The sequence below is a fragment of the Fusarium solani genome (genome assembly GCF_023522795.1).
Source record: "Fusarium solani strain SB1 chromosome Unknown bctg00000010, whole genome shotgun sequence".
NCBI lineage: Eukaryota > Fungi > Ascomycota > Sordariomycetes > Hypocreales > Nectriaceae > Fusarium > Fusarium solani.
Window position 1 is genome coordinate 2,183,144 of NW_027072147.1, and position 25,861 is coordinate 2,209,004.

Genomic DNA, 25,861 nt, shown 5'->3' on the forward strand with positions numbered 1-25,861 from the left:
AGAGAGCCCCAGTCCGCGGGCATACAGTTCTTATCCTCCCTTACTCTTCATTCTCTCGCGCAACAAACAGCATGTCTGCGCCTGCTCAAACTCCCGGTGCGCCTGCGCCCGGCGCATATCAAGGGCCTGCGCCGACGACTCCCGCCCCGGCTCACACAACGACCGGCACAACAGGGCAAACTGGCGCTACTGGAGGTGCCATGTCCAATCAGAACCTCAACCAAATAGTAAGTTCATGTTTGTTTATGTGCCTTGGATTTGGTTTTGGGTTGTTCTGCATCATGTTTGGGCTATCGCCACCTCGATATACTTCACCGCCGCACATCCTTGACCACCACGGGAGGGACAGGAGTGAGTTGCCTTACTGTCGGGGTTGCGGCGTCTGCCTTCACTCTTGATTGTTCATGATCCGACTGATTGCCCTGTCACTGGGACTCTCATTGGGTCGCGAACCGCAACGGTACTTTGGCGCGATCCTGGGTTGATCATGAGAGCATCGCTGCAAGAGTCGAAAAGGATATTCGGCACAGGCACCAAACTCGGGAGGAAAACTCGGCTCTTCTCCCTTCTCTCATGCTATTCTTTCATTGAGCACACGACCCGCTGTCTTGCTCATGTACCACAAGCTGGGTCCCAGGCTGACAGATGATGATGTATAGGTCACAGACTATTTGCTCAAGAGGGGCTTCAACAGGACCGAGGAGGTGTTTCGTCAGGAATCCAAGCATCTGGGTCCAGATGGTAAGCCCATCTACCAGCTTGCCAACCTCGGTCCAAAGAAGTACCAGAGAGCATTCAACCTTCTGCGGGAATGGGTTGAGAACAACCTGGACATTTACAAGGTAACATCATTCTCCACCTTTCACTTCTTAGTCACTGACAGCTCCAGTTTGAATTGTCAAAACTTCTCTGGCCAGTCTTTGTCTATTCCTTCCTGGAGCTTGTCAGCAATTCCTACACTGAGGATGCCAAGACTTTCCTCCGAGAAGTTGGCCCTCATTTTCAACCTGTTCACGCAGATGACCTCAAGACATTTGCAACCGTTACACTACCTCAGCATGTCAACGAGAACCCCATGACCAAGCTCTATCGGGAGAACAAGTACCGAATCCCCCTGAACCAGCATGCCAGCGGGGATCTCTTCAACTTCCTTGAGCGCGAATCCGATCAAGGTGGTTCCGTGATTAGACAACTCCTTGCATCCTACTGCCAGGTTGACTCCACGGCCCGAGGACCGATCACGCCATTCAGTTTCGAAGCAGTTTACCGGAGATCAAGGAATATGGAGATGGAGGACGTCGACACTAATGAGGGTATTCCTGGCGTCAACATTGGCTTGTCCAACAAGGATGTGCTAGACCCAACTGCACCTCTGAAGCTTGGACCGCTGCCTATGGACCCAGACCTTCGTGACGACGTGCGTGCTGAACTTGAGGATGAGGAGCGACGAAACCCACCAGTTCCAGGCAGACCTACCTTGTTGGAGGAATTCGACCAGAGGATCAAGCGCGAAGAGAGCGCCGATGCACCCAACAGAGCCGATCTACCTCTACCCCCGTCCCGCCCCCGAGACATCATGTTGGAGATGCAGAAGGTGCGAGAGAATCGCGACCGTTTCAAGATCGATGGACAAACGGGAGGCGTGGGATTGCCTGTGAGCGCGTGCATGTTCACCTTTCACAACACGCTTGGCAGGTAAGTTCTTGGTCCGTGACTATTCCGCCATGGCCGATACTGACTATTGACAGTGTTGCGTGTATGGACTTTTCTAATGACGGGCAAATGGTGGCCGCTGGAACGACTGACTCGTACATCCGAGTTTGGTCTCTGGATGGCAAGGCTCTTCCGACAATGAATGCCCACGAGAAGGATGCCAAGTTCAACAGCCGCAAGTTGATTGGGCATTCTGGCCCCGTTTACGACGTCTCCTTCTCGGATGCCGCCTCCGGTCCTCCTCAGAAGCTCTTTGGCGACGAAGGAAAGTCGAATCCGGTTATTGACACCAGGCCCAAGCTGTTGCTCTCAGCGTCTGCCGATGGCCAGATCCGTCTCTGGTCTCTGGAGTCATGGAGCTGCTTGTGTCTCTACAAGTCTCACGATGGTCCCGCATTCAGAACACTTTGGAGCCCCCAAGGGCACTACTTTGTCAGTGGTGGTTACGACAAGGCTGTTAGAGTTTGGATGCAGGATCACGCTTCACCACAGCGACTGCTTGTTGGACATGACACATCCATCTCGGCGCTTGCCTGGCACCCCAACGGCCTTTACGTCTTCTCGGCATCAGATGAAACAGACAAGTCAATTAGAATGTGGTCTGTGGTGACTGGAGCCTGTGTTCGTGTCCTGACCGGCCACAACGACTACATCACTGCTCTTGAATGCGCACCAAACGGCAAGATTCTGGCGAGTGCTGACTGTGCTGGCAACATTTTCTTCTGGGACATCGCCAAGGGGACACGCATCAAGCGATCTCGTGGCCATGGAAAGGGAGGAATCTGGTCTCTCAGCTTCAGTGTCGAGTCCAATGTGCTTGCGTCGGGCGGCCAAGATGGCACCGTAAGACTGTGGGATGTTGAGTTGCCGGCCGATCCTCAGAAGGCGAGCTCGCAGCAGACTGGACATGACGCTGCAGCGACAGTAACTGATGGAGCGAACGCGAACAATGCAGCTGGCGACGCCTCCCGTATCGCGTCAGGAACCTCTGGACAGGCTGGAGGAAGCGGAACGACTGGCGGAACGCACAAGAAGAAGAGCAAGGAGGTCATGATAACTCCTGACCAGATTAGCGCATTCCCTACTAAGAAGACGCCGGTGATGAAGGTCAAGTTCACACGAATGAATCTGGTAATTGTCGGGGGCTGTTACGATCCCGAGCGCTAGGAGCCAGAGGGAAATAACCCAGCTGCGGCGAAGCAGCATCAAAGGCAGAAGTTTGTTGCCCAATTTGGGATAGGATTGGGACGGGAGACACTGACTATTGCTCCCGCTACGGAGAATGGAAAGAAACGCAAGCGAGATATGAGCTGAAAGGAATCATTGCCAGCAGCTGGGAAAAGGGGAGGTGGACGGGTGGTTGGTAGAGCTGGGGGAGAGATGCAGCTCCAAGATCCCCTTCAGTGAACCAGTTACATCTTGCTGAGGGATACCGATCATGTACACTAGGGGCAATTTCTAAAACTCAATAGCTAATACGTGTACAACTATGATATCTTTCCACATTATACTGCTGCCTTGAAGTTCAACAGAGTCTGCCAGGACCTGGTGAAGATGTGTACGTACCTCAACGGGGGTGAGTGGGGCCGGCTCCGCTGACGTCCGCTCGCGCATGCTCCCCAAGCTTCCATGTTCCTCTGCGCTACAACATCGCATCACCTCCATCTCTCAACCAACTCGACCAACGACGGTCGCCGAATCGCACGAGCAGCTTCACTTATAGATCTCGTGACCACACTTATCAGCAATGGACGTCGAAGAGTCACCCTGGGCCGACTCGTCTCAGGCCTCCCAACAGGCGTCGCAGCCCGAAGCCTCGGCCTCACAGTCGTCGGCAGCTCCCTCTGCTTCCTCATCAGCCCCTCGTCCTTCGCGCGGTCCGCGTCGCCTCGTCGCCCAGCCCACCCGCCTTGAAGCTGTCGATGATCCCCTCGGTCCTCTCGGTGCCGCATCCGACGACAATGCCCCTGCCCAGGACGCACCTCCGGTGCCTCCGCAAAAGGAGCAGGTGGTGATTCGTACCACCATGCCCCAGCCTCAGCAGCAGCAGCGACGACCTGCGGATCCTCATCACATCGAGGAGGAGGAGCTTGATGGACCAAAGGGACCTAGGGCGCCCCCGCCTGTCGAGGCTGCTCAACCTAGCGCGGTGAGGACCAGCACCCAGCCGAGTGTTAGTGTTGAGCAGGCCGCAAAGCCCTCGTTCCAAATTACCGTGGGAGATCCTCACAAGGTCGGCGACTTGACGAGTTCTCACATTGTTTACTCTGTTCGCACCAAGGTAAGGCATTCCCAAGTCACAAGATTGCCATGTACTGACATGTGGAACAGACCACTTCCAAGGGATACAAGCAGCCCGAGTTTGAAGTCAAGCGCAGATACCGTGATTTCCTCTGGCTTTACAACACTCTTCACGGCAACAACCCTGGTATCGTCGTGCCGCCCCCTCCCGAGAAGCAGGCCGTCGGTCGATTCGACAGTAACTTTGTCGAGAGCCGTCGAGCTGCGCTCGAGAAGATGCTCAACAAGATCGCGATACACGCTACGCTACAACACGATCCTGATCTGAAGCTCTTCCTGGAGAGTGAGGCGTTCAATGTTGATGTGAAGCACAAGGAGCGAAGAGAACCTATCCCCAGCGAGAGCAAGGGTGTGTTTGGATCTCTGGGTATCAATGTTGGTGGTGGAAACAAGTTTGTGGAACAGGATGAATGGTTCCATGATCGCAAGGTCTACCTTGATGCGCTTGAGAATCAGCTCAAGGGTCTCCTCAAGGCCATGGAGACGATGGTCGGTCAGCGCAAGATGATGGCTGAAGCTGCTGGTGACTTTTCGGCTTCTCTCCATGCGCTTTCCACAGTAGAGCTGTCGCCATCCTTGTCCGGCCCTCTCGATGCTCTCTCCGAGCTCCAACTTACCATCCGCGACGTGTATGATCGACAGGCCCAGCAGGACGTCCTAACTTTTGGTATCATTATCGAGGAGTACATCCGCCTTATTGGTTCGGTTAAGCAGGCGTTTGGGCAGCGACAGAAGGCATTCTACTCATGGCACGCGGCTGAATCAGAGCTGCAAAAGAAGAAGTCCACGCAGGACAAGCTCCTCAGACAAGGAAAGAGTCAGCAGGATCGACTCAACCAGATGGGAGCTGAAGTTGGAGAGTCGGAGCGAAAGGTCCACCAAGCTCGACTCCTCTTTGAGGATATGGGCCGATTGATGAGGAGTGAGCTTGACCGGTTCGAACGAGAGAAGGTGGAGGATTTCAAGAGCGGGGTTGAGACATTCCTGGAGAGTGCGGTTGAGGCGCAGAAGGAGGTGAGTTACTGGTGGTGTCCACTCCTGAAGTCGAGTGCTAACATGTCACAGCTCATTGAGAAGTGGGAGACGTTCCTGATGCAACTGGACGCTGAAGACGACGACTCGGCATTCTACAGACCCCCTGTATACCAGCCGCAGCAGCAACAGCAAAAGTCGGGCGATACCGCAGTTGATCGCGCCCGAGCCAGGATAGACGAGGATTCGGACTAGGTTCTCCGAGCCGATTGGTCTAGCTCCCTCTACCATTATTACATTTTATAGCGAAACGGGGGATCTCGAGTTATGGAGATGGAGAGGGACTCAAATCCGTGGGGACTGTTTGACTATTGACCACTTCCGAGAACTGGAGACCGTGTTTTTATATCATACAAGCCTCGAGGCCTAACACTGTTGTACATATTGAACCTCCCCATCCACCTCATGCTCCGCAATGCTCGGATCTTGCCAGTAGTAGTTTAGACATGACACATTTATACCCCTTATATTGGAACTGGGCATGATATCAAGGTGTGGGCAATGGCCTCGACTATCCAATGACCACACCAAGCCGTCGTTTACTTTCTCTTCTTGGCCTGCTTCTTGGGCCCAGAGTCCTTCATGGCTCCAGCATCTTGCGCTGGCGCATACCCTGTGATAAGATCCGCATAACCGGCATCTGCGTCCGCTTCGTCGCCCTCGCCAGTACCACTGTCGTATGCGCGACCGAAGCGCTCTCGGAAAGCAGCCAGCTTACCAGCCTCATCCAGCTCGACGTTCTTGAGAGACTTTTCGGAGGGCTGCCACAGGAGTGTGTTTCGGGTATCCTTTGCGGCTCGGTAGATTGGGAGGGGAGAGGTGGTGCGCATGGTGTAGGCGGAGCCGTCGGAGAGGGTGACGAGCTGAGTAAAGGTGTATGGGCGGCGAGGACGGGGGATAAAGGTGGCGTGACGGACTTGGCCGAGAGAGAAGCGTGTTGGTGATGAGGTTGATGTTGATGAGAGGGTTGTGCGGATGGGCGAGAGAGTCGCCGGCGTGACTGGGAGCTTGGCCATTGTGAAGGAGGCGCTGCGACGAGGGAAGATGGTCGAGGCCGAGAAAGAGGAATTGGAGGCCCTGGACGGCAGGGGAGGTTGTCGTCGACTTTGTCTCGGTGGGTGGTGCTTGAAGTCGTCGTCGTCGATGGACCGGGTAAAATTTGGGGCGTGAGGCCGACGGATGGATTGGAGGGTGGGATGCAGGGGTGTATTCCTTATCGATAAGAAAATTAAAGGTCCCTCCGTCATTTTCGGGGAACGAGCTTCGACTACGAATCGAGATAGGCAATTCCCACGATCGACGACCTTTTCCAAACCAGAGGTCTTTTTGTGCTAGAGAACAACTAGAGAAGAGTTTATGGTCGATGATGCGCCGTGGTGGGAAATGAAGGGCTCTCGGGCGTTGCGCAATGGCGCCGCGACGGCTTTCGTCACAGCGAGGGGAGGGACTAGAGGGATGAGCTCTTTGCGGGCTTTACAAGGTTGCGGGAGTGGAAGGGCGATATGTCACGGCTGTGGAAGGCCTATGGCATTGTCTTTGGGGTTTCCTCAGTTACAATGGCCTTTAACAAGACCAGGTCAGACTCAACATCGTGAGTGCCCCTCCAACTAGAACCTCGGACTTGACAGCTGATATATGGCGGGCTTAGACAACTCAATAAGAAGCAATCACACATCTGCCACGTCAAACCCATGGCACTCCTCCCCCCTCGAAACCCCCGACCGTCCATCCGACCACCGAGACTCCCCTCCCCGAACAGCTCCGCTCCATCATGCGTCTCCTACCTCATAGCGTTGTCGTTTGCACCTCGAACCAGCCCGGCGACGGGCCCCGCGCCATGACCATGTCGTCTTTCACATCTCTCACACTCTCGCCTACGCCGCTCGTGACGTTCAATATTGCGACGCCGAGCCGGACGCTGGATGCTATACGTGCAAGCGGTTGGTTCAACGTCCATGTCCTAGCTGGAGATGAACGCGGCGCAAGGGTGGCGAATCACTTTACAAAGGGCAACGTTGGCGGCCATGTATTAGAGGATCTGGAAGGTCTTGGGTACAGCTACCCCGACGGCGAACCCGGAAAGGAGGCTCCAGTGCTGAAGGGCGAAGGGGTCATGTTTGCCCTGCGGTGCCGGGTATTGCGGGACGCACCTGAGAGCGGGCTCATGAGGGTGAGGGACCATGTGATTGTGGTCGGAGAGGTTGTGGAGATGGTGAGGGTGGAGGGAGAGGAGGAGTTCGGGCTTGTGTATGCGGATAGGAAGTATAGACAGGTTGGGGGCGTGTTGGAGAAGTGAAAAGGTGGAATAGAGTGTAGTATATACCTGTATAAAAGGACATAGGGATCATGTAGAACGCACTTCACGACTCATACATACTCACCACTTGAGATGCTTTGGCTCTTGAGGATATCATGTCAGGGATCTCACGCTTCGTTGATGTTGGCGACTTACAAAGTGTTGCACGCTCAGGCGGCTGTTGCTAACCAGGTACATCTCGGGATCCATGGAGACCCCGGTCAAGAAGAGTATGGGCAAACAATTGGCAAACTCGTTTGCATCCCTGGCAGAAACGAGATTATCTGAGAAGGCTCTGGAACATTGATTGCGAATTTGTTGTGATTCCAAGCACGGAATAGAGCCAAGTCGTGAATCACACAAGGATCCGCCTCACTTTCCGCCTCGGCATACAACCAATGAAAGAAACGAGGCATGGATAGACGACAGGTTTTCTACCCCGGACGAGAAAGGGTAAAAGTGGAAAAAGAACAGCTACAGTCTTTATCCTTGTCTAGGGTTTAGATGATCAAGGTGCTACCCTATGCAGAAGCGTCAATGGATGGGCATCGTGAGGTTGCCTTGTGTGCCCAAGCTTATCCTCAACAGCTCAGCTCAGCCTTGCTGCCTTGATGCATTGCCAACCATTGACCCCTCCTTCCTGAGGCTGAGCGCATCTACGTAAACAGTTTCAAGGTGCCTGGCAGGCCTCAATAAGCCTGGCCCCTTCGAACAGAATAGGCGATACACAGGGACAATCCAGGTTGGCTAGAAGATTCGATCGAGGGGTTGTTTTGTCTCTTCTGCTCGCTGCTGGGGTTCGGAGGCGGTGGGGACCTTTGTTGGCGGAAGAGACTAGAAACTTGAGCAGGGGTCATTCCTTTCAGCCTCGAACGAAGAGGAGGGGTTTGACCAACAACCTCGGACCACCTTGAAGATTTGCATAGGGCAAGGCTGTGGCAGACCGAGTTTTTACTATCAATGACTCGCTAGACTGGAGGAAAAAATCTGTCGTCTTCTATCTAAAAGCCAAATGCTTGACTCGGTACCTTTTCGGTACCTGATCTCGCAACACATGAACGCCGTGAGGCGATGCGACTTGAGTTGGGGGAAACGTGGGAAGGCCCTAGCAGGATCTAGCCAATCGCAAGAGCCTAAGCTGGGGCGGTGCGTGCGTGCGTGCGTTTGCCGCCTGGTCCCTTGATGCTTTTGGGGTAGAGGGAGGTACGTACCTGATACAGCTAAGCTGTTAGAGGGCGGGGAGGAGGGGGAGAGAGCCCGAGATACAGAACAAAGTGGCGGGCAGCAGCAGGCACAAGGCGGTGGCCACTTGCCGTACAGTAGCGTAGCGCAAGGGCGGTTGGTTGCCGTGGTTGCCTGAGACGAGTGCCCAGCGCCTGTCAGCGCTGCAAGGCGGGGAGGGGAGTTTGTTAGGGAGGCAGGCGCTAGGTGGGCTCTTGTGGTCGTGGAATCCCATGGAAGCCTCACCGTGAGAGAAGCAAATGGAAGGAAGGAGGGGCCAGGCCGCCTCTGCCACTGCCTACATATTTTTTGACCTCTGCTTCCTCCATCTTCCCTTCTCTCTCCCAAACATCATCTCTCCTTCTCCCTCACTCATATCATCCTCTCCTCCCTCTCACCGGAGAATCAACTCTCAATCACAGACGAGTCTACTTGTCTTTTGCATTTCCTTTTTGTCAAAACCATCTCAAGGTACGTACGTTGTTGCGCTGCGCTGCCGCCATCCCACCATCGAGCCGCACGGTTGCGAGCTGCCCGCCCTCGATTCCCCTTCACTGGCCGCACCTCTTTCGACGAACAGATTGGTGCATCGCGATAGCAAAGCTGTCAGCTTGACTGCTGAGCCATCATCGATCGCATTCATCACTTTTTCGTTCGTGATTGAGTGCTGAGTGCGGTTGCTGGGAGCTCGAATTCCAGAGCCTTCCATACCCCTCCATCCGCTTGCACAACCTCTTTGGCCAACAACCCACCACAATCTACACTCTTTCAACCCCACCTCGATCGCTAACATTCTTCCCCGCAGTCACGATTTTCTTTGATACCCGACACGATGGCTGAGACTTTCGAGTTCCAGGCTGAGATCTCTCAGCTTCTCTCGCTCATCATCAACACCGTCTACTCCAACAAGGAGATTTTCCTCCGAGAGATCGTCTCCAACGCCTCCGATGCTCTCGACAAGATCCGATACAAGGCCCTTTCGGACCCTAGCCAGCTTGACTCTGGCAAGGACCTCCGCATCGACATCATCCCCGACAAGGCCAACAAGACCCTGACCATCCGGGATACCGGTATCGGTATGACCAAGGCTGTAAGTTTTCACACGTGCATCGTCTGCCAATGCACAAGCTAACATTCCCAGGATCTCGTCAACAACCTTGGTACCATTGCCCGCTCCGGCACCAAGCAGTTCATGGAGGCCCTCACCGCTGGCGCTGATGTTTCTATGATCGGTCAGTTCGGTGTCGGTTTCTACTCTGCCTACCTCGTCGCCGACCAGGTCCGCGTCATCTCCAAGAACAACGATGACGAGCAGTACGTCTGGGAGTCCAGCGCCGGTGGCACCTTCTCCATCACCGCCGACACCGAGGGCGAGCAGCTCGGCCGCGGTACCTCCATCATCCTCCACCTCAAGGATGAGCAGACTGAGTACCTGAACGAGTCCAAGATCAAGGAGGTCATCAAGAAGCACTCCGAGTTCATCTCCTACCCCATCTACCTCCACGTCGAGAAGGAGACCGAGAAGGAGGTCCCTGATGAGGACGCCGAGGTCGAGGAGGTCACCGAGGAGGGTGACGACAAGAAGCCCAAGATCGAGGAGGTCGACGATGAGGAGGAGGGCAAGGAGAAGAAGCCCAAGACCAAGAAGATCAAGGAGACCAAGATTGAGGAGGAGGAGCTCAACAAGCAGAAGCCCATCTGGACCCGCAACCCTCAGGACATCACCCAGGAGGAGTACGCTTCCTTCTACAAGTCCCTCTCCAACGACTGGGAGGACCACCTCGCTGTCAAGCACTTCTCCGTCGAGGGTCAGCTTGAGTTCCGCGCCATCCTCTTCGTCCCCAAGCGCGCTCCCTTCGATCTCTTCGAGACCAAGAAGACCAAGAACAACATCAAGCTCTACGTCCGCCGCGTCTTCATCACCGACGATGCCACCGACCTCATCCCCGAGTGGCTCGGCTTCGTCAAGGGTGTTGTCGACTCTGAGGATCTTCCCCTCAACCTGTCCCGTGAGACTCTCCAACAGAACAAGATCATGAAGGTCATCAAGAAGAACATCGTCAAGAAGTCTCTTGAGCTCTTCCAGGAGATCGCTGAGGACAAGGAGCAGTTCGACAAGTTCTACAGTGCCTTCTCCAAGAACCTCAAGCTCGGCATCCACGAGGACTCCCAGAACCGCCAGATCCTTGCCAAGCTCCTCCGATTCAACTCCACCAAGTCTGGCGATGAGCTCACCTCTCTCTCCGACTACGTCACCCGCATGCCTGAGCACCAGAACAACATGTACTACATCACTGGTGAGTCGATCAAGGCCGTCTCTAAGTCGCCCTTCCTCGACACCCTCAAGGAGAAGGGCTTCGAGGTTCTCTTCCTCGTCGACCCCATTGATGAGTACGCCATGACTCAGCTCAAGGAGTTCGAGGGCAAGAAGCTGGTTGATATCACCAAGGACTTCGAGCTCGAGGAGACTGAGGAGGAGAAGAAGGCCCGCGAGGCTGAGGAGAAGGAGTACGAGTCTCTTGCCAAGGCTCTCAAGAACGTCCTCGGCGACAAGGTCGAGAAGGTCGTTGTCTCCCACAAGCTTGGTCTCTCCCCTTGCGCTATCCGAACTGGCCAGTTCGGTTGGTCCGCCAACATGGAGCGTATCATGAAGGCTCAGGCCCTCCGTGACACCTCCATGTCCAGCTACATGTCTTCCAAGAAGACCTTCGAGATCTCTCCCAAGTCTCCTATCGTCCAGGAGCTCAAGAAGAAGGTCGAGGCTGACGGCGAGAACGACCGCACCGTCAAGTCCATCGTCCAGCTCCTCTTCGAGACCTCTCTGCTCGTCTCCGGCTTCACCATTGATGAGCCCGCTGGCTTCGCCGAGCGCATCCACAAGCTCGTCCAGCTCGGCCTCAACATTGAGGAGGATGACTCTGCCCCTGCTGAGGCTGAGGCTACCGACGCCCCCGCTGCCACCACTGGTGACAGCGCCATGGAGGAGGTCGACTAAATGACCATGCATGAGAAACGGGATACCACAAAAAGTCAACGGAGTTGAAGGGTTTCGGTTTTTTATGAGCAACAAGGTCTTTTATGTCGTCATGTTTTCCTCTTTTGATGAATGCGGACTGGTCGGATTTAGAGCAGCCGCGCACTCTACCATAATTCCCGGTTCTTGACAGGAGGACGGGGTGTACTCTAGTTAGCTCTATGATCATGAGAAAGATGAAGTAGACGCGAAAAGATGGTATAGAACAACTTTGTGTCTGAATTGTGACTGTGACTGTGACTGTTTGTACTGCCATTACTACCCGAATGATGATAATTTTAATACTGATACTTGTGCTAGAGGCTTTCCAACACCGATGATAGCCAAGGAAGGATGCCATAGAAGAAATAGCATTCAAACAAGCCTATGGGTATATTTCTAGTCAAGCAAAGGTGGTAAATGCCATACCATGAGTGTCTATAATCCATCCAGTTGTTCCCCAAATCCCAAACCGATATATGTATACAGACAGACAGACAAGAGATATGTAGCATAGAGAGGAAAGACGAAACGAGTGATGCGTTTCTCCGCTTCGTATATCGTACAGAGTCCCTCTACTGTTGATGACCTGAAAGGATGGGTATGGATATGCTTGGAACAGGATAGGTGGTCAAGCAACAGAGCAGGGAGATGACAGAGAGATCTATTCCGAAATCACATGCATTGCAACTAAAGAAGGACATAGAGTGCGCATATCTAGAGATTGGTTAGAATTGTTGCAAAAGGGGGAAAAGGCAACGTACCAAGCTGAGGCCCAGAATCATCGAGGCCCAGAAGCAGACATTGTTCAAGGTTTCGCGGCCGCGAACCCACTTTGTGCGCTGAAGGACGACAATAGGCAGCTGGAGCATCTGACACACGAAACCGTACCCGCGGAGCTTCTTGGTGATGCAGGCCATGACAATCTCGTGACCAAGGGCAGAAATGAGAAAGGTCAGCGCCGTGGCTGCACCCTTGCCTATGCGGGACCTTGAGGCGCTATAAACATGGCGACGGAGGAAGCTGTAAACGGGGATATTCCACTCCCGAGAGAACTCCATCCAGTCAGTCGAGTTCCACCAGTCCGAGTAGAAATGGCGATCGGCAAATCGAGTGATTTCGGCAAAGGCGCCGAGGACGTATTCAAAGATGACAAGGAAGACGAGGAGGAAAGTGAGCATGAACGGGAAAAGAAGCCAAGAGATGGTCTCAGCAAGAATGAGAGCCGTCTCGGAAACGGACGATACAGCTGGAACGGCGTCGAGGCGCTCCGAAGCGTCGGTGAGAACAGGAAGGATAAAGTCCTCGGAAATAATGGTCAAGAGGAAAATGCAACCAAAGGTGGCAATGATCTTGGAGATGAGTGAGATCCAGTTGATAGAGGAGGTTCGAGGGTACTCGATCTCGTAGCATAGCGTAGGGCAGAGGATGTAGTCCGTGTAGTTTGACCAGGTGAGGTTGCTCGGGTATGTGACGTTGCCTATGGGACTCGTAAGCTCACGGGCGAGGTCTTCGCGCAGCTCGTCAACTTCGTCGGAACTATTGTTGGCACTCGCAGGAGGGCTCTGGATTTGCTGTACGGCGCTGGGAGTCTCTTCCTCATCGTTGCTCTTGTTGCTATCACTCGCCAGTCGTTTCGGTTGCTGGCGTCTTCGCTGACTGCGCTGTCGACGGCGCTTCTTGCCATTGGTATTCGCTGGGGCACCAGAAATGCTGGTAGTGCTTCCGGGGAAGTCGGCGCTAGGATATTGGTAGGCCGGTCGGCGATCGGGGACGGAGGAGGGGTTGTCGAGGGCGTGGAGGCGCTTCTCTGTTTCAGACAAGTGGCCGTTGTAGAAAGCGTACGAGTGCATCTTCATGAGAAGCACCATAGTATGCAGAAGGAAGAAGACCTGGGCGGTCCAAGTCCACTCGAAGTAAAAGGGCACAGCAATCCAGAGGGATAGCCAGGCGACCTGGTAAATGCTCTGGAGAGCCCTTCCTCCACGACTCCAAGTTGCAATGCCGCCAGGCTTGGCAGCACGAGCTGCGCGATGCAAGGGCAAGCTGATAGCAGTGGTAGCGACCATGAGGAAGTCGGCGATAGCGAGATGCCAGAGCTTCACAGTAAAAAAAGACTCCAGATTTGCACTCTCAGAGGAAAGCCGGTGTCTTTGATGTTGCGTAGCATCGAGGTAATGCCCATAATGGCGAGGCCAATCCAGAAGAGGTTGAAGAAGCCATGGAAGTCTCGGTAGTCGCTTTCCGGATCGAAATGACTGACGCGCGAGGCGAACTCGATGGTAGGAAAGATGCGACGGCGCTGTTCGGCTCGAGCCTGCTTGCGAGCGGTGGAAAGGGACTTGACAGACGGAGGCGCATTTTCGGGGACAGGCGTGGAACGACCACTGTACAATGTTAGAAGGTGCTGGGCCATTGACATGTACCGAGAGCAAAAGAGGTATACCTAGTCAAACCACTCGCTGTACCAGTGCTGAGATTATCAGGCATGAGGTGCCCATTGTCGTCGCTCGCTGTGGACATGCGAAGGATCTCGGAGACCTGAGAATGTTGGGGTTTGCGCGGGCGCGGGCGGAGGACATGATCGTGGTCGCCGGCATAGGCGTTGCCGTTGGTCGCTGTATCTATTGAGGAGCTCATCCTCGTGGTATTGGTATCGTGGTGGTGGCGATCAATCTCGGAGGCGCATCGGGCGAGTTTCTGGACGATTTACTTCTCTCGGGCAAGCTCTCGGAGGGTGAAGATGACAGGATAAGTCGAGTGGCGCAAACAAGGAATGACGCAGAATAGGTAGCCCAGAGGAGAACGGAAATAAAGTGAGAAAAGCAAAGTTGGGCTTTGTGGTGAGACACGATAATGATAATTGTCCAGACGCTGCTTATCTTCCCCAGTCGTCAACGACTTGTAAGGAGATGGATGATGTCGAAATGGAAGAGGGGAAAAGGAAAGCAGAAAGAAGCTAGGCAAAAAGGAAGAGGAAGGAGCAAGAAACGGAAAAGCCACAACAAGCTGTCATAGGTAGGCAGCTACTTGTTGGGAAGGCGCGACTTGGTTTCGGGTTAGGCTGGAAGGTGGAAGTTGAGTTGTGACTGCCGTGCGATGGAGCGAATGCGACTCTTCGGCTGCGGCGGGATGCTCCTTCCAGATGACAGCTGCCCTCTTTTTAGTGCTGTTTCCTCTCGTTCCCTCCTGTAACGACAACGACCCCTGGAGGCGTATGACGTAAGACACCAACGAGTCGGAGCTCCGCGTCGTCATTCATGCAGTATCCACTGCTTAAACGTCCGACGGACGAGGACGAGGACGAGGCATCGTTCAGTTCATCCGATCTGGTGCATAATTCACACGTTATTACGCTGCCAGGCTGGCTTGTTCGCCTGTTCTAGGCAGACAGTTGAGGCAGGTACGTCAATTGGTCGAGTCCACGTCTGTATAACCTCATTCATAGTGCCATATTCGTCATGCATAATTCACTGCCTTTGCACAGCCGGCCTATCCGCGTATTAATTTCCTCGTATCTCGCTCGCTCCATGGAAATTCGTAAATCGTATTCCAATCCCCGCCATTCGCCAAGAGGCTCAACCCATCATTCATCTACGGAACATCCGGACTACGCCTTGCGATGCGCCCCAAGGACACCGTGCCCAGCCATTGATCAACATCACTTGATTCACACGGCCTCCCACCTGTCCATGGCACATTTGCCTCTCGTGTGGCTGGACCGTTGAAGCTCTGAGCTCGAAACGTCGCTTTAGAGTTCATCCACCACAGATCAAAGCCAATCTCGCAGCATGGCATGAGCATTTAACATCGGCTAGGGCCGTCCCGAACCTTCATTGACGACACGTCTCAGTTACAGTATGCAATAGTTCGAGGTCAATTTATGTTGGCAGGGAGCATGAGTCCTGGAAATGAGATTAGTTCTCTGCCGTCTCACCAACAAGCCGAGAACTCGAAATTAATCATCTACAATACCGCGGAGGCCTAAGCCATAAGGGCTCCGAAGAAGAATGCAATAGCAACGGCCATGCAAGTCGACGGCCCGGCCAATATGGAGCCTTCGTTGGCAACGACGGTAGGGACTGGTTCCTCGGGCCACGAACTGGCTGCGGGCTCCTTGACCGTAGCAAGGGTGGAGGAACCAGCAGGAGGAGGAGGAGTCGGCTCTTCAACACTCTCGGGGCAATGCCAGTGATCTCCGTGCGGTGTGCGGCCGTTACTCTCAGCTCCGGCGCTAGGCTTACCGCTGGCCTCGCTGCCCGGCGCTTCGTCAGGGGCGTACGAGGGTTCTTCGACTCCTTCAGGACAGTGCCAATGGTCACCGTGAGCCTGGTACTCTCCAGGACCACCACTTCCACCGTCATTTTCGTCTCCAGAACCGTTTTTGCCATCGGCAGGCTTGTCTCCAGGAGAATAAGAGGGCTCTTCCACTCCAGGGGGGCAATGCCAATGGTAGTCATGAGCTTCGCACTCCTCAGAGCCTGGGCCTGGGGAAGTAGGCTTGGGGCCTCCCTAAGTGGTTTGAGTTTTCACAGGAGGCTGTTCGCCGCCGTTCGTCAGCTCGCAGTGCCCTAAAGGGTCAGTTCTCGGATCTTATGCTTGCAGATAATACTTACATTGATCACCGTGGGGAGAGCACACGGGACCCGTCGGCGAAGAGGGGGCTTGTCACCAGTAGTGGTAGGGGATGGTTCACAATGCCCTACATGAAAGATAAGCAACCACACGAAACTTTAGCTGGATGATGCACCCACAAGGGTCTCCGTGGGAACTGCAAATAGAGCCAGTCGGGGATGGAGGAAGTTTATCATCCGTCGTGCTTGGAGGTGGCTCACAATGCCCTCGAAGCAAGTCAGCATTGATACTCGGCGGCGTGTTCAACGCTTATAATGATCTCCATGTGGGGAGCAAACAGAACCGGTAGGTGAAAGGGGGGGGTCTATCCCCAGTCGTTGTAGCGCACTTAGTCACGATGAACATGGACGAGATAATGCGGTACCCATCAGCTTCGAGAATGTCCGGGGAAATGAAGCCATAGGCGGTTCTTGTCAGCTTTCCATCTTTGTCGGCAAGGTACTGGGTGTGGATGGGAACACAAGAGCCACACCAGGTCCATCCCTCGGTGTAGTGCTTGGGGTTGATAGAACTGTACCAGCTCGTGTAGTCAGTTACGGCGGCATCGATGCCGTAGCGGGTGCTGATGCTGGTTCTGAGGGTTCATCAGGTCAGTGAAACTCGAGCATGCTCGTGGCTCTTTGAGAGCAGCGTGTAAGCCGAAGCTGACGGCTCGGTCACAGCTCGAGGTAGAACCGCAGTGGACTCATCCAGGGCCAAGACGAGGCCCGAGGCCAAGGTTTTCAAGGCCATTTTGGATTGTCGGCGACCAAGAAGTTCCGGGAATTCAAGCTCTTTACAAAGGTCCAAGGTCCTCCTAGGCAGACATATCGCCGACATTCCGCAAAGCGGTTGAATCTGGCAAGGTCATCTTATCCATCAGGGTCAGTGAGAGAGGTCCAGTGGGACCTCTGGGTGGTCCAGCTAAGCATGGTGCCCTTTGAGCGGGATAAGCATATATTGAAGCTTATTCCATTCTGTCCACGCCACTCACGGTAGATATACCTACAGCAGCGACATGGCTAAAGCCCGAGTTGTTGACGTAAAGCTCTCTGAGCTGTGTCACTCCACCTTCTACAGATGGTAACTATAGGTCCTCTGAGCACAGTTATCTCGTCATCCTCTCGAGTTCTCTCTCTGCAAGGTGCGAGCACTACTAATTCCAATGCTGGCAAAAGCAAACCTGCCGTCTCCATAATCATAGAAGAAAGTTTGATCCGCGGCTCGACTTGGAGAAAGACATCATTTCTGTAACTGTCTATTTCCACCGGGTGTGAGTGCAGCTCTAGGTTTCTCCCAACTGGCTCGTGCCTGACCAAAGGTTTGTTGCACTACTGGTGAGACAATGGCAATCAGGATTTTGTCTCAAATCGCAAGCTCGCTTGACGGAATAAAAAGATGTAGAGATGTTTGTGAAAGTTTGGTTTGAACAGACAGAGCGAGGAACGATGGTAAGGGGTCATAACAACACAGGAATGAGTGATAGTGAACAGGAAGTGGTTGGTAAAAGTTTGCGAATAGAGTTTACTCTTTTTCAGTAGCTTCAAAACCAGCAGATGCAATCCGCATACGAGAGGTGCATCACCACTGTTTCTTCTCCTTCCCATGACCCTTCCCATGACCCTTCCCCACAGGTCCTGGGGTAATTGCCCACCCCATCACAGCGTTTCCCTCATTATCGAGGGAGAACCAGACCAGTGACTTGATTCCCCTCGGCAAAGTACTCAAATTCCGGCCGGGTCGCCTGAAGCTCATCCATGAGAAACGCGCGCTGTGAGTGCGTCGTGACCATCCGAGCAAGTCCCCAGAGGCGCTGGTAGGTTTCTCTGTCAGGAGGCAACCCCATCACCAAAGCCCGCAGAGCCTCGAACATGGACTCGGGAAGGATCGGCTCCTCTTCAGTTGCCGTGTATTCGTAGGATACCAGGCTGTTCCCCTTGGCCTCGAAAAGCACTCCCAGCCAGGAGTGGTCAAACTTCTGACACCATTCAAAGACCTTTTTCTTCATGCCCTCGCTGAGGACCGTGATTACAGGCTTGCTGAGCCATCTCTTCATCCCTGTAGTGAGAGCCATCTGATCATAGGTCTCGTCGCCGATCTTCTTCTCCAAGCCTCCAGCTCTCCTCATGGCGTCTGTTCGGGTGATGACGAATTTTCGCTCGTTGTCAATCTTTGGGTCCGGTCGGAGAGCAGGCGGCGGTCTTTCAGGCTCAGGCTCATCTTCCACCTTGGTGCGACTTCTCTTCTTTCCACGCGACGTGGATGAGTGGCTTTTGTCTTTCCCCATGGTTCGAAGAATCGAGCACCCTGTTCTCTCCTGGGTGAGGAGCCGCCAATCGTGGTAGGCGATTCGTATCTACAGAAATTATCAGCAATAACCCAGGGTTGTCAACAAGATGAAAGGTGATGACTTACTGTGTTACTGTAGCCGCGCTCAGGATCAAGGCAGGGAATGGATACAAGGTAACGCTGATTTGTACTGGAGCCTTATCGTCAACGTACATCACAACGTGAGTAGGTACACTGGGCTACATACCACTCTCTGGGGCCCTGCTGTGTTTGAGATGAAAAGTCGTCCCGTGTGCTGTGTGTGTTGAGGTGAAGGCTGCAAGATGGGCGGCAGGCGACAGTGTCAAACACTCGGGTGACAGTGATTCACTACCACTCGAAAAAACTTGGTTTTTTAGAAGCAAAAATGATAAATTCCCAAGTTCATTGGTCCCGTTTGCGCAACCCAGGCACTTTTACTGCGGTCTCAAAGCCTGTCTCTCGCCGGCTCCCAAACTAAAGGGGGTAATCCCGTCTACATAGCAGAGTGGATGTCACTTCCAGATATCAACAGAGCTATTTCGTGCTTGACCATAAAACAAGTAGACGGATATGGATAGTGGGTGCCTTTAGGATATTATCCATAATTCCCTAGGCTGTTTGTTGATCTACGCAAAAAGATTGATCACTCATTTCACAAGCCGGTACTCTAGGGGGGCAAAAAGAAACTCCGGTACAGGGAATCGAACCCTGGGCTCCGCGGTACTTGATCTCTCAGGTTATGAGAGCGCGAAATGTTAGCCACTACACCATACCGGATAGTACTTTTGGTGTTGGAGGCGGCGACGAGAACAGGGACCAAGGGGAGCATGGGGGACGTTGACATTGGGTTCAGCAGCGCGACCTGGGCAAGTAACGATGTCCGTAATCTCACGGGGAGAACCTTTCTGTGGCTCATAGTTTTGATAGAAGTCTGATAAAGAAGAAAGCAACTGCTTGAAGGATCAGACGCATGGTTGGCAAGGAATGAAGTTGGTTGACGGGTACCAAGTCGCCCGTGCTCTGACCGACCTCTTCAATGAGACATTGATCCTTGCTTACGCCCCGTGACTTGGACCTCTCAGGGGTGACAGTGAACACGGGCCGGTACAAAGCCCGAACTGCCGACATACTTTCGCCTACGTAGCCTTCCATCGTATCCCAGAAGCCAACCACAACTCAGCAGCTCCTTCACAACGAGAACGCTCGTAAACGTCCACTCTCCTCTAACACTTCCCTTACACCTCTTGTTCGCCTTGGCCATCTCATCCTTGCATCAGCAGCCAATCAGCATCCGGTATGGTGTAGTGGCTAACATTTCGCGCTCTCATCACCAAGTTGAGAGATTATCTTGAACCGCGGAGCCCAGGGTTCGATTCCCTGTACCGGAGACTTTATCTTTTTGCTTCCTGAGCAAGTGGTTGGCACATCTTTTTGTCTCTTTGCCAAACATTGTTGGCTAGTGATCAAGGACACGATGTCTCGTGATCTCTCTTGTTACCCCATCAATTGACTAAACAGTGCTAACCAAGGTAAGTTGCGTTTACCTCGAGGGGCTCGAGATCATAGTTTCCTCAGTTCTTGACCAGACAACTACCAACACGGTGCGTTGTGTTTGCGCAGAATAAATAGCTGACTGGGATAGTAACGGCTGAGTTCCTTGGCTTTATGGCTCGGCAACTATCCTCCCCTTGGAGATGAACACATACGAACCCAGGCAAAGAAGATCGACTGGCTGGTATTGGCTCTACGTCCCCTAGTTCGCCAACTCATACTTCGCCCAAAGGCTTTCCCTCAACCAGCCACCATCCTGGCCTTGGCAACTCCATGTCACACAACTCAGATGACAGATACCTGGTCTCCTTCGCTATGCCGTCACCCGGACTTGAGCGTTTCCCACAACGCCGAAACTCAACAACAGCCAATCATATCCGGTATGGTGTAGTGGCTAACATTTCGCGCTCTCATAACCTGAGAGATTAGTTCCGCGGAGCCCAGGGTTCGATTCCCTGTACCGGAGATATCTTTCTTTTTGGCCCTGGCGAAAGGGTTCGGTTACTTTTTGCCATCCTCGTCAGCCCCTGGCGATCAGACTGGCCTCTCTAGGCTGTGTGAACCTTCTTACTCTGCGTCCGTTTACGGAACCCCGACATTACGTGACAGATGATCCTACAAGATTCAGCTGCCATGACAACTGCTGACCGACTCGGAAGCTTTGGCTGACTGAACTTGGTTACAGTATCTGTCGAGGCTGAACCTTGACACACATGCAGCGGATAGAGTGCAACCCTGGCAACTGCCCTTCAGTCACCACAGCTCAAAACGACCAGGAACTGTCTCGGGGAAGCTTTGGCACATTTCTCATCCTGCCAAAGGCAAGCGGGAGTCAAAGCCAGCCCCCACCTTCCACCGTCACCATGAACCTCTTCCCCAATCCCCAATGACAACACAACGAACTGGCATCACGGAGCCCCTACTGTTAGGCGTCCTACCCATCGAGACCACCATCAACAGCCAATCACAATCCGGTATGGTGTAGTGGCTAACATTTCGCGCTCTCAACTTCAAAGCTGAGGGAACAGCACCGCGGAGCCCAGGGTTCGATTCCCTGTACCGGAGAGCATTTCTTTTTACCTGGCTGCCCTCCTCCTGTTCTTTTTGCAGGCCGGGACATCATGGCCCAGCATCGCCTTAGTAGGCGAAAGTCAATCTCTCTGAACAAAGCACACTCGACACAACGCTATGGGAGTAGGGAGTAGTTAACTCCGCCTTTGGCATTGGCATCGGACGAGAAGGAGGAAGCTGAGTTGCCGTCGGTGGCCCACGATGCTCTCTTCCATCCTCGAAACACCCCTCTCTATTGTTGTCGAGATATGCCCCCCAACAACAGCAGGCTGGTAAAGTACAGAGTCATGTGCCGAGGTTGGCTGATAACGCTCTGAGGTTGAGCAGCCTTTGCGATCTTCAGTTGACGCCCATCTACGGATGGTAGACGTGCGATTCCCAGACCTCCCACCACAGAGGCATGCGCGACCAATTCCCGTCTCCTGTCTTTCCCTGCTCTTGTGTCTGCTAATGTCCTGATCCACTGCGACTCTATCTTGTGTCGGTTGATAGGACGGCTTCACCTGGCATATCAATAGAGGATATATGTGGACCCAGTCCATACAACACATCAGGAACTCCCAAGGCATGGCCAGAACAGCCAAACCTCGAACAAAATAAGCCCTTGTTTAGACCTGGTGTCCATCGAATACGCCAACCGCCGTTGTTCTCTCTAGCAACACCCTTCACAACTCCAGGAGAAGGGGTGTGAACATGACATCCTCTGGGCCTGACTAAGGACGCCAATGGATTCCAAACTTTGCCATAAGGAGCCATTGACAGCTACAACAATGCAGCAATGTTCCCTCTCACTGCCGTCTCTCTGTCTCCAGCCGAGTTCCCTGTCGTCGTAGGGACTATTTGCGAGCGTCGTCGTCAACAACACCGATATCCGGTATGGTGTAGTGGCTAACATTTCGCGCTCTCATAACCTGAGAGATCACTTGATCCGCGGAGCCCAGGGTTCGATTCCCTGTACCGGAGTTTCTTTTTGCTAATTCTTGCTCTTGCTTTTTTGCCTAATTGGTGTGTGCTGTGACGATTGCGATACTCTGGGGGTTGAGACTCAGGCAGCTACTCCTTTCTTTGCGTGGACCTGCGAGGTATACATAATAGGATGTCTTGAGTATTCTTAGTTACGCTGGTGTGCTGAGACGCTGGTGCGAAGAGTTGTCTTGAGCGTATCACCATATGCTTGTGTAACGTCTGGTGTTACATAAGAATTTGTCCTGGGCATCTCGATTCTTTTACCAACATCCGGTTAACAGGCTTACCACCAATCATTCAGTATCTTGCAGTTGTATCTACCTAGCTTTCAAATTTGAACCCTGAAGTCATAAAGGCCCAGCGAAATTGCTCTACCCATGCCATGGTAGAGGAGCTATCTGCCGGGAGTGAACTATATGCGAGGGAGACACCCTATACTAGATGGAGGACATAGCAATAACAACTATTGAGGATACCAAAGTGAAAACGAGGGATGAACCAAGTAGACAAGTTCACCTTCTCTGAATAATGCTTTCTTCATCCACGACTCTACTACTCAGGACGTCTCAACGTGATCATTCTCGTAAGTACCAAAGCTTGACAACTTAACGACCAAGACATGGAACTGACATCTGTAGAGGAGGCTGTAGACCTGAATATTACTAGGTAGATGGCGAATAAGATGCTTAAGTAACTGAACACCGTCACCAGCAAATACTACACCGGCAACTCTGAGCTTTAATTACGTGCTAGGGGCAGGCTTAGACGACCATAGTATACACGAATCACAGTGATCACACGACAAATAGGCATCGCAAGCAAACGTGGCATTAACATCTAGGTACCTCGTTCTATCACAATGGGAGCCATGCAACACCGGCGATGCAGATACAAGAAAAACCACACCATTGGGGAAAAAATACGCACGGGTCCAGAAATAAGCAACGGCAAAAAAACTTGATTCATCGACTCAACAAAAAACCCAGAATCCAATTCCTTGGGGTCCATCTTTTACAGGAGGACCATGCCGGCACCGACAACACCGGCGACGGCCATGTAGGCGCCGACGGCGAAGTCGCCCAGGGAGAAGAGGCGGGCAATGGAGGCGGAGTGGATGCCGAAGCTGTCGTCGTCTGACGCCTCGGAGCCGCCGGTGGAAGCGGCACCGGAGGCAGCAGTGGCAGTGGCGACCTCAGCGTTGATGGAGCTGGCGGAGGCAAGGGCAGACTTGCAAGAGGACTCGGAGGCGGCCTTCTGGGTGGTGGCAGAGCCATCGAAGTCGCAGGCGGTGGAAGCCTTGTCCTGGTCCTGGTAGTAGGCGTCAAGGACATAGGCGAGCTTGTCGGACTCGCCGCACATGCTGTAAGCGCCATAGATACCGGTGGAGGCGTTGGCCTGGATACCCTTGCAGAGCTCAGGCTTCTCACCGCAGATGTAGCCAAAGATTTCGCCGAAGCTCTTCTCCTTAAGACCCTTGGCAGGGACACACTCGCGGGAGGCGACCATGCAGTCGCAGAGGGTGGAGTCAGGGGTGCGGGGGAGGACGCTGTTGGCGCTCCAGGTCTCGGACAGGTCGGGGCAGGTGGCAGCCTTGCCAGAGGGCTTGTAGTCGTCGGCCTCGACACCGTTGGGGCGGGCGGCGGTGACCTTGGTCTTGAGGGCGTTGAAGTCCTTAAGCTTGCTAACCTTGCCGCTCTTGACCTGGACCAGGCCGTAGTCGTTGTCCTCCTGGAAGTACATGTAGACGATACCGCCGCTGAAGACACCGGTCATCTCGTCGCTGTACAGAGCAGTAGTCTCCTCAAAGATACGGCCAGCAGCACCATCGGGCTCGTTGCAACCGTACTCGGCGAAGAAGACGGGGACGGAATAATCCTTGAAGAACTTGACCTGGTCGGCATAGCCAGACTTCTGCATGTCGCTCTTGCCGCACCACGAGTAGATGTTGTAACCCCAGTAGTCGATGCGGTCCTCATCCTTACCACAGTTGAAGTAGTCGGCAATATCCTCACGAATGTCGACATCATCGTTGGCGGCGTAGCCGACACCGAGCCAGCGGCTGTGCGTCTTCTTGATGTGAGCCTTGGTGTCACGGACGGCGGCCTTGACGAAGGCGGAGGCGTCAGTGTTGGACTTGTTGTTGGACACTTCGTTACCGGCGAAGAAGCCGATGACGTTGTCGTACTTGGCGAGCTCGTCAACAACCGCGGTGTAGCGCTCGTACAAGTCGACGTTCCACTGGGGGTCATCACGGTTGATGGAGAGGCTGGGCTCGCTCAGATCGGAGATGACGTAGATGCCGGCCTCGTCGAGGAGCTCCATGCACTCGGTGTGGTCCGCCTTGGGGTTGATGGCGTAGGTTCGGATGGTGTTGGTGCCGAGCTCCTTGAGAAGGGGAACATCGCGCTTGCAGCTGGTGACGTCGGCAAGGGGGTCAGTGTAGCTATCCTTCTTGGTGTTGGTCGCGCCAGCGGCGGCGGTATCCTGCTGGTAGGCAACACCCTTCATGAAGAATTCGGTACCGTTTTCGTAGAAGAGCTTGGAGCCCTGTTTGGGGTTAGTATCGCAACGGTCGGCCGCCTCATGTCGAACCCACGAACCTTCATGACGATGGGCTGCAGCTTGGCGTTGGCAGCCGTGGCCGCCGCAGCGACGAGGGCAGCGGAGAACTTCATTGTGCTATGCGAAAATAACGAGTTGTCAAAGGAAGGACGAGAATCAAGTTGAAGAGTTCAAGTTGAGGGATCGGGAGCGCAGGAATGTTGGTTTGCACCCCTTTTTTCAATCAATCGCCTCTCGGAGAGGGATAAGAGCGTTCTAGTTCAAAAGAGTGACGGGAAGGAGTAAACGGCCTCAAAACACAGAGAACCGAAAAAGAGGAAGAAAGAATTAAAGAGTTAGCGAAGGTTGATGAAGAAGGAAGGGAGGCGTTGATTATGGAGAAGGAGGACGGGTCGAGGAAGGATGGGGAGATTTGAGAGGGAAAATGGGCAGCGGGAGGCGACTAGCCAGGGGGGACCCCTGCCTCGCAGCGAATGAAGGCCGCTAGAGATTCCGGCAGGGGGTTGGTTCTAGCGCTGGGCACTGTGGCACTGGACTGTGCCCCCCGGGTGCCCCCTACGGTGACAAGGAACCTCTCCCATCCCAGTCGAACCAAAGGGGCCAGGCTCGCAGTGCTGTGGACCAATAGAGGCACTTCCCCTGTCGATTTCGAGGCGCAGCACCAGCGATGGAAGCTTGTTTGGGACTTGTCCGGCGCCACCCGTGGCCAATCAGGGCATGTCGACGTGGGATCTCATCTCGCTGGACGGTGATAATGTGCGGTGAGTCAATGCGCACTGTAATTGGCTTGCTGATTAACACAACACAGCCCTCGCTGAGCCAGAACCTGTTAGTGCCTCATCTTGCAGCATATCGAGCACTGTAGAATAGGGGATAATCTCCACTGAATCTCGCTCACGCCAAACATCCATCAGGGGCGCCTCCGTTCGGTGACGGGCATGGCCCTTCTCTTACCTTGCTTCTTGTCGAACAAGCACTATACGAGCCTCGAGCGACTGGGAAATTGCCAGCCTCCATACTACGTAGTAGCTACAGACAATCGGAAGTCGGTCTGGAGTCGCTTGGGCTTGCGATTAATCAAAACCCAACTCGACTTGAATCATGTGAATCTCGGAGATATTGATCCAATGTCATTCATCTATCGCCCACCTCCCACTTGCCCGGGGCAGTCAAATCTAACTCAAGACAGCTTACGTGTATCCGTATTTCCC

The 25,861-nt window shown here is 53.7% G+C and overlaps 8 protein-coding genes across 8 annotated transcripts; 3 read left to right on the forward strand and 5 right to left on the reverse strand.

The window, feature by feature from the left end:
• Positions 1 to 71: 71 nt before the first annotated feature.
• MRS44_014753 (uncharacterized protein) lies at positions 72 to 5,241 on the forward strand (the record flags this gene model as incomplete). Its single annotated transcript, XM_065618538.1, has 8 exons — positions 72 to 227; positions 681 to 842; positions 890 to 1,695; positions 1,749 to 2,844; positions 3,238 to 3,271; positions 3,459 to 3,994; positions 4,045 to 5,028; positions 5,080 to 5,241. 8 exons carry the CDS (start codon positions 72 to 74, stop codon positions 5,239 to 5,241), a joined length of 3,936 nt encoding a protein of 1,311 aa, XP_065474610.1.
• Positions 5,242 to 5,585: 344 nt separating this feature from the next.
• On the reverse strand, positions 5,586 to 6,062 carry MRS44_014754 (mitochondrial 54S ribosomal protein bL31m; the record flags this gene model as incomplete). Its single annotated transcript, XM_046271416.2, has 1 exon — positions 5,586 to 6,062. The coding sequence occupies one exon, from the start codon at positions 6,060 to 6,062 to the stop codon at positions 5,586 to 5,588; it is 477 nt and encodes a 158-aa protein (XP_046127845.1).
• A 755-nt stretch (positions 6,063 to 6,817) lies between these two features.
• MRS44_014755 (uncharacterized protein) lies at positions 6,818 to 7,342 on the forward strand (the record flags this gene model as incomplete). Its single annotated transcript, XM_046277220.2, has 1 exon — positions 6,818 to 7,342. One exon carries the CDS (start codon positions 6,818 to 6,820, stop codon positions 7,340 to 7,342), a length of 525 nt encoding a protein of 174 aa, XP_046127846.2.
• Positions 7,343 to 9,395: 2,053 nt separating this feature from the next.
• Positions 9,396 to 11,558, forward strand: MRS44_014756 (uncharacterized protein; the record flags this gene model as incomplete). Its single annotated transcript, XM_046271383.2, has 2 exons — positions 9,396 to 9,653; positions 9,705 to 11,558. The coding sequence occupies 2 exons, from the start codon at positions 9,396 to 9,398 to the stop codon at positions 11,556 to 11,558; spliced, it is 2,112 nt and encodes a 703-aa protein (XP_046127847.1).
• A 708-nt stretch (positions 11,559 to 12,266) lies between these two features.
• MRS44_014757 (uncharacterized protein) lies at positions 12,267 to 14,216 on the reverse strand (the record flags this gene model as incomplete). Its single annotated transcript, XM_065618539.1, has 4 exons — positions 12,267 to 12,293; positions 12,341 to 13,622; positions 13,682 to 13,963; positions 14,023 to 14,216. The coding sequence occupies 4 exons, from the start codon at positions 14,214 to 14,216 to the stop codon at positions 12,267 to 12,269; spliced, it is 1,785 nt and encodes a 594-aa protein (XP_065474611.1).
• A 1,344-nt stretch (positions 14,217 to 15,560) lies between these two features.
• On the reverse strand, positions 15,561 to 16,943 carry MRS44_014758 (uncharacterized protein; the record flags this gene model as incomplete). The annotated part of the gene is made up of 5 exons (XM_065618540.1): positions 15,561 to 16,088; positions 16,193 to 16,278; positions 16,331 to 16,347; positions 16,540 to 16,785; positions 16,861 to 16,943. 5 exons carry the CDS (start codon positions 16,941 to 16,943, stop codon positions 15,561 to 15,563), a joined length of 960 nt encoding a protein of 319 aa, XP_065474612.1.
• Positions 16,944 to 17,865: 922 nt separating this feature from the next.
• Positions 17,866 to 19,416, reverse strand: MRS44_014759 (uncharacterized protein; the record flags this gene model as incomplete). The annotated part of the gene is made up of 4 exons (XM_065618541.1): positions 17,866 to 18,546; positions 18,606 to 18,669; positions 18,727 to 18,774; positions 19,274 to 19,416. The coding sequence occupies 4 exons, from the start codon at positions 19,414 to 19,416 to the stop codon at positions 17,866 to 17,868; spliced, it is 936 nt and encodes a 311-aa protein (XP_065474613.1).
• Positions 19,417 to 23,099: 3,683 nt separating this feature from the next.
• MRS44_014760 (uncharacterized protein) lies at positions 23,100 to 24,763 on the reverse strand (the record flags this gene model as incomplete). The annotated part of the gene is made up of 2 exons (XM_046281544.2): positions 23,100 to 24,635; positions 24,689 to 24,763. 2 exons carry the CDS (start codon positions 24,761 to 24,763, stop codon positions 23,100 to 23,102), a joined length of 1,611 nt encoding a protein of 536 aa, XP_046127851.2.
• Between the last annotated feature and the right edge of the window lie 1,098 nt (positions 24,764 to 25,861).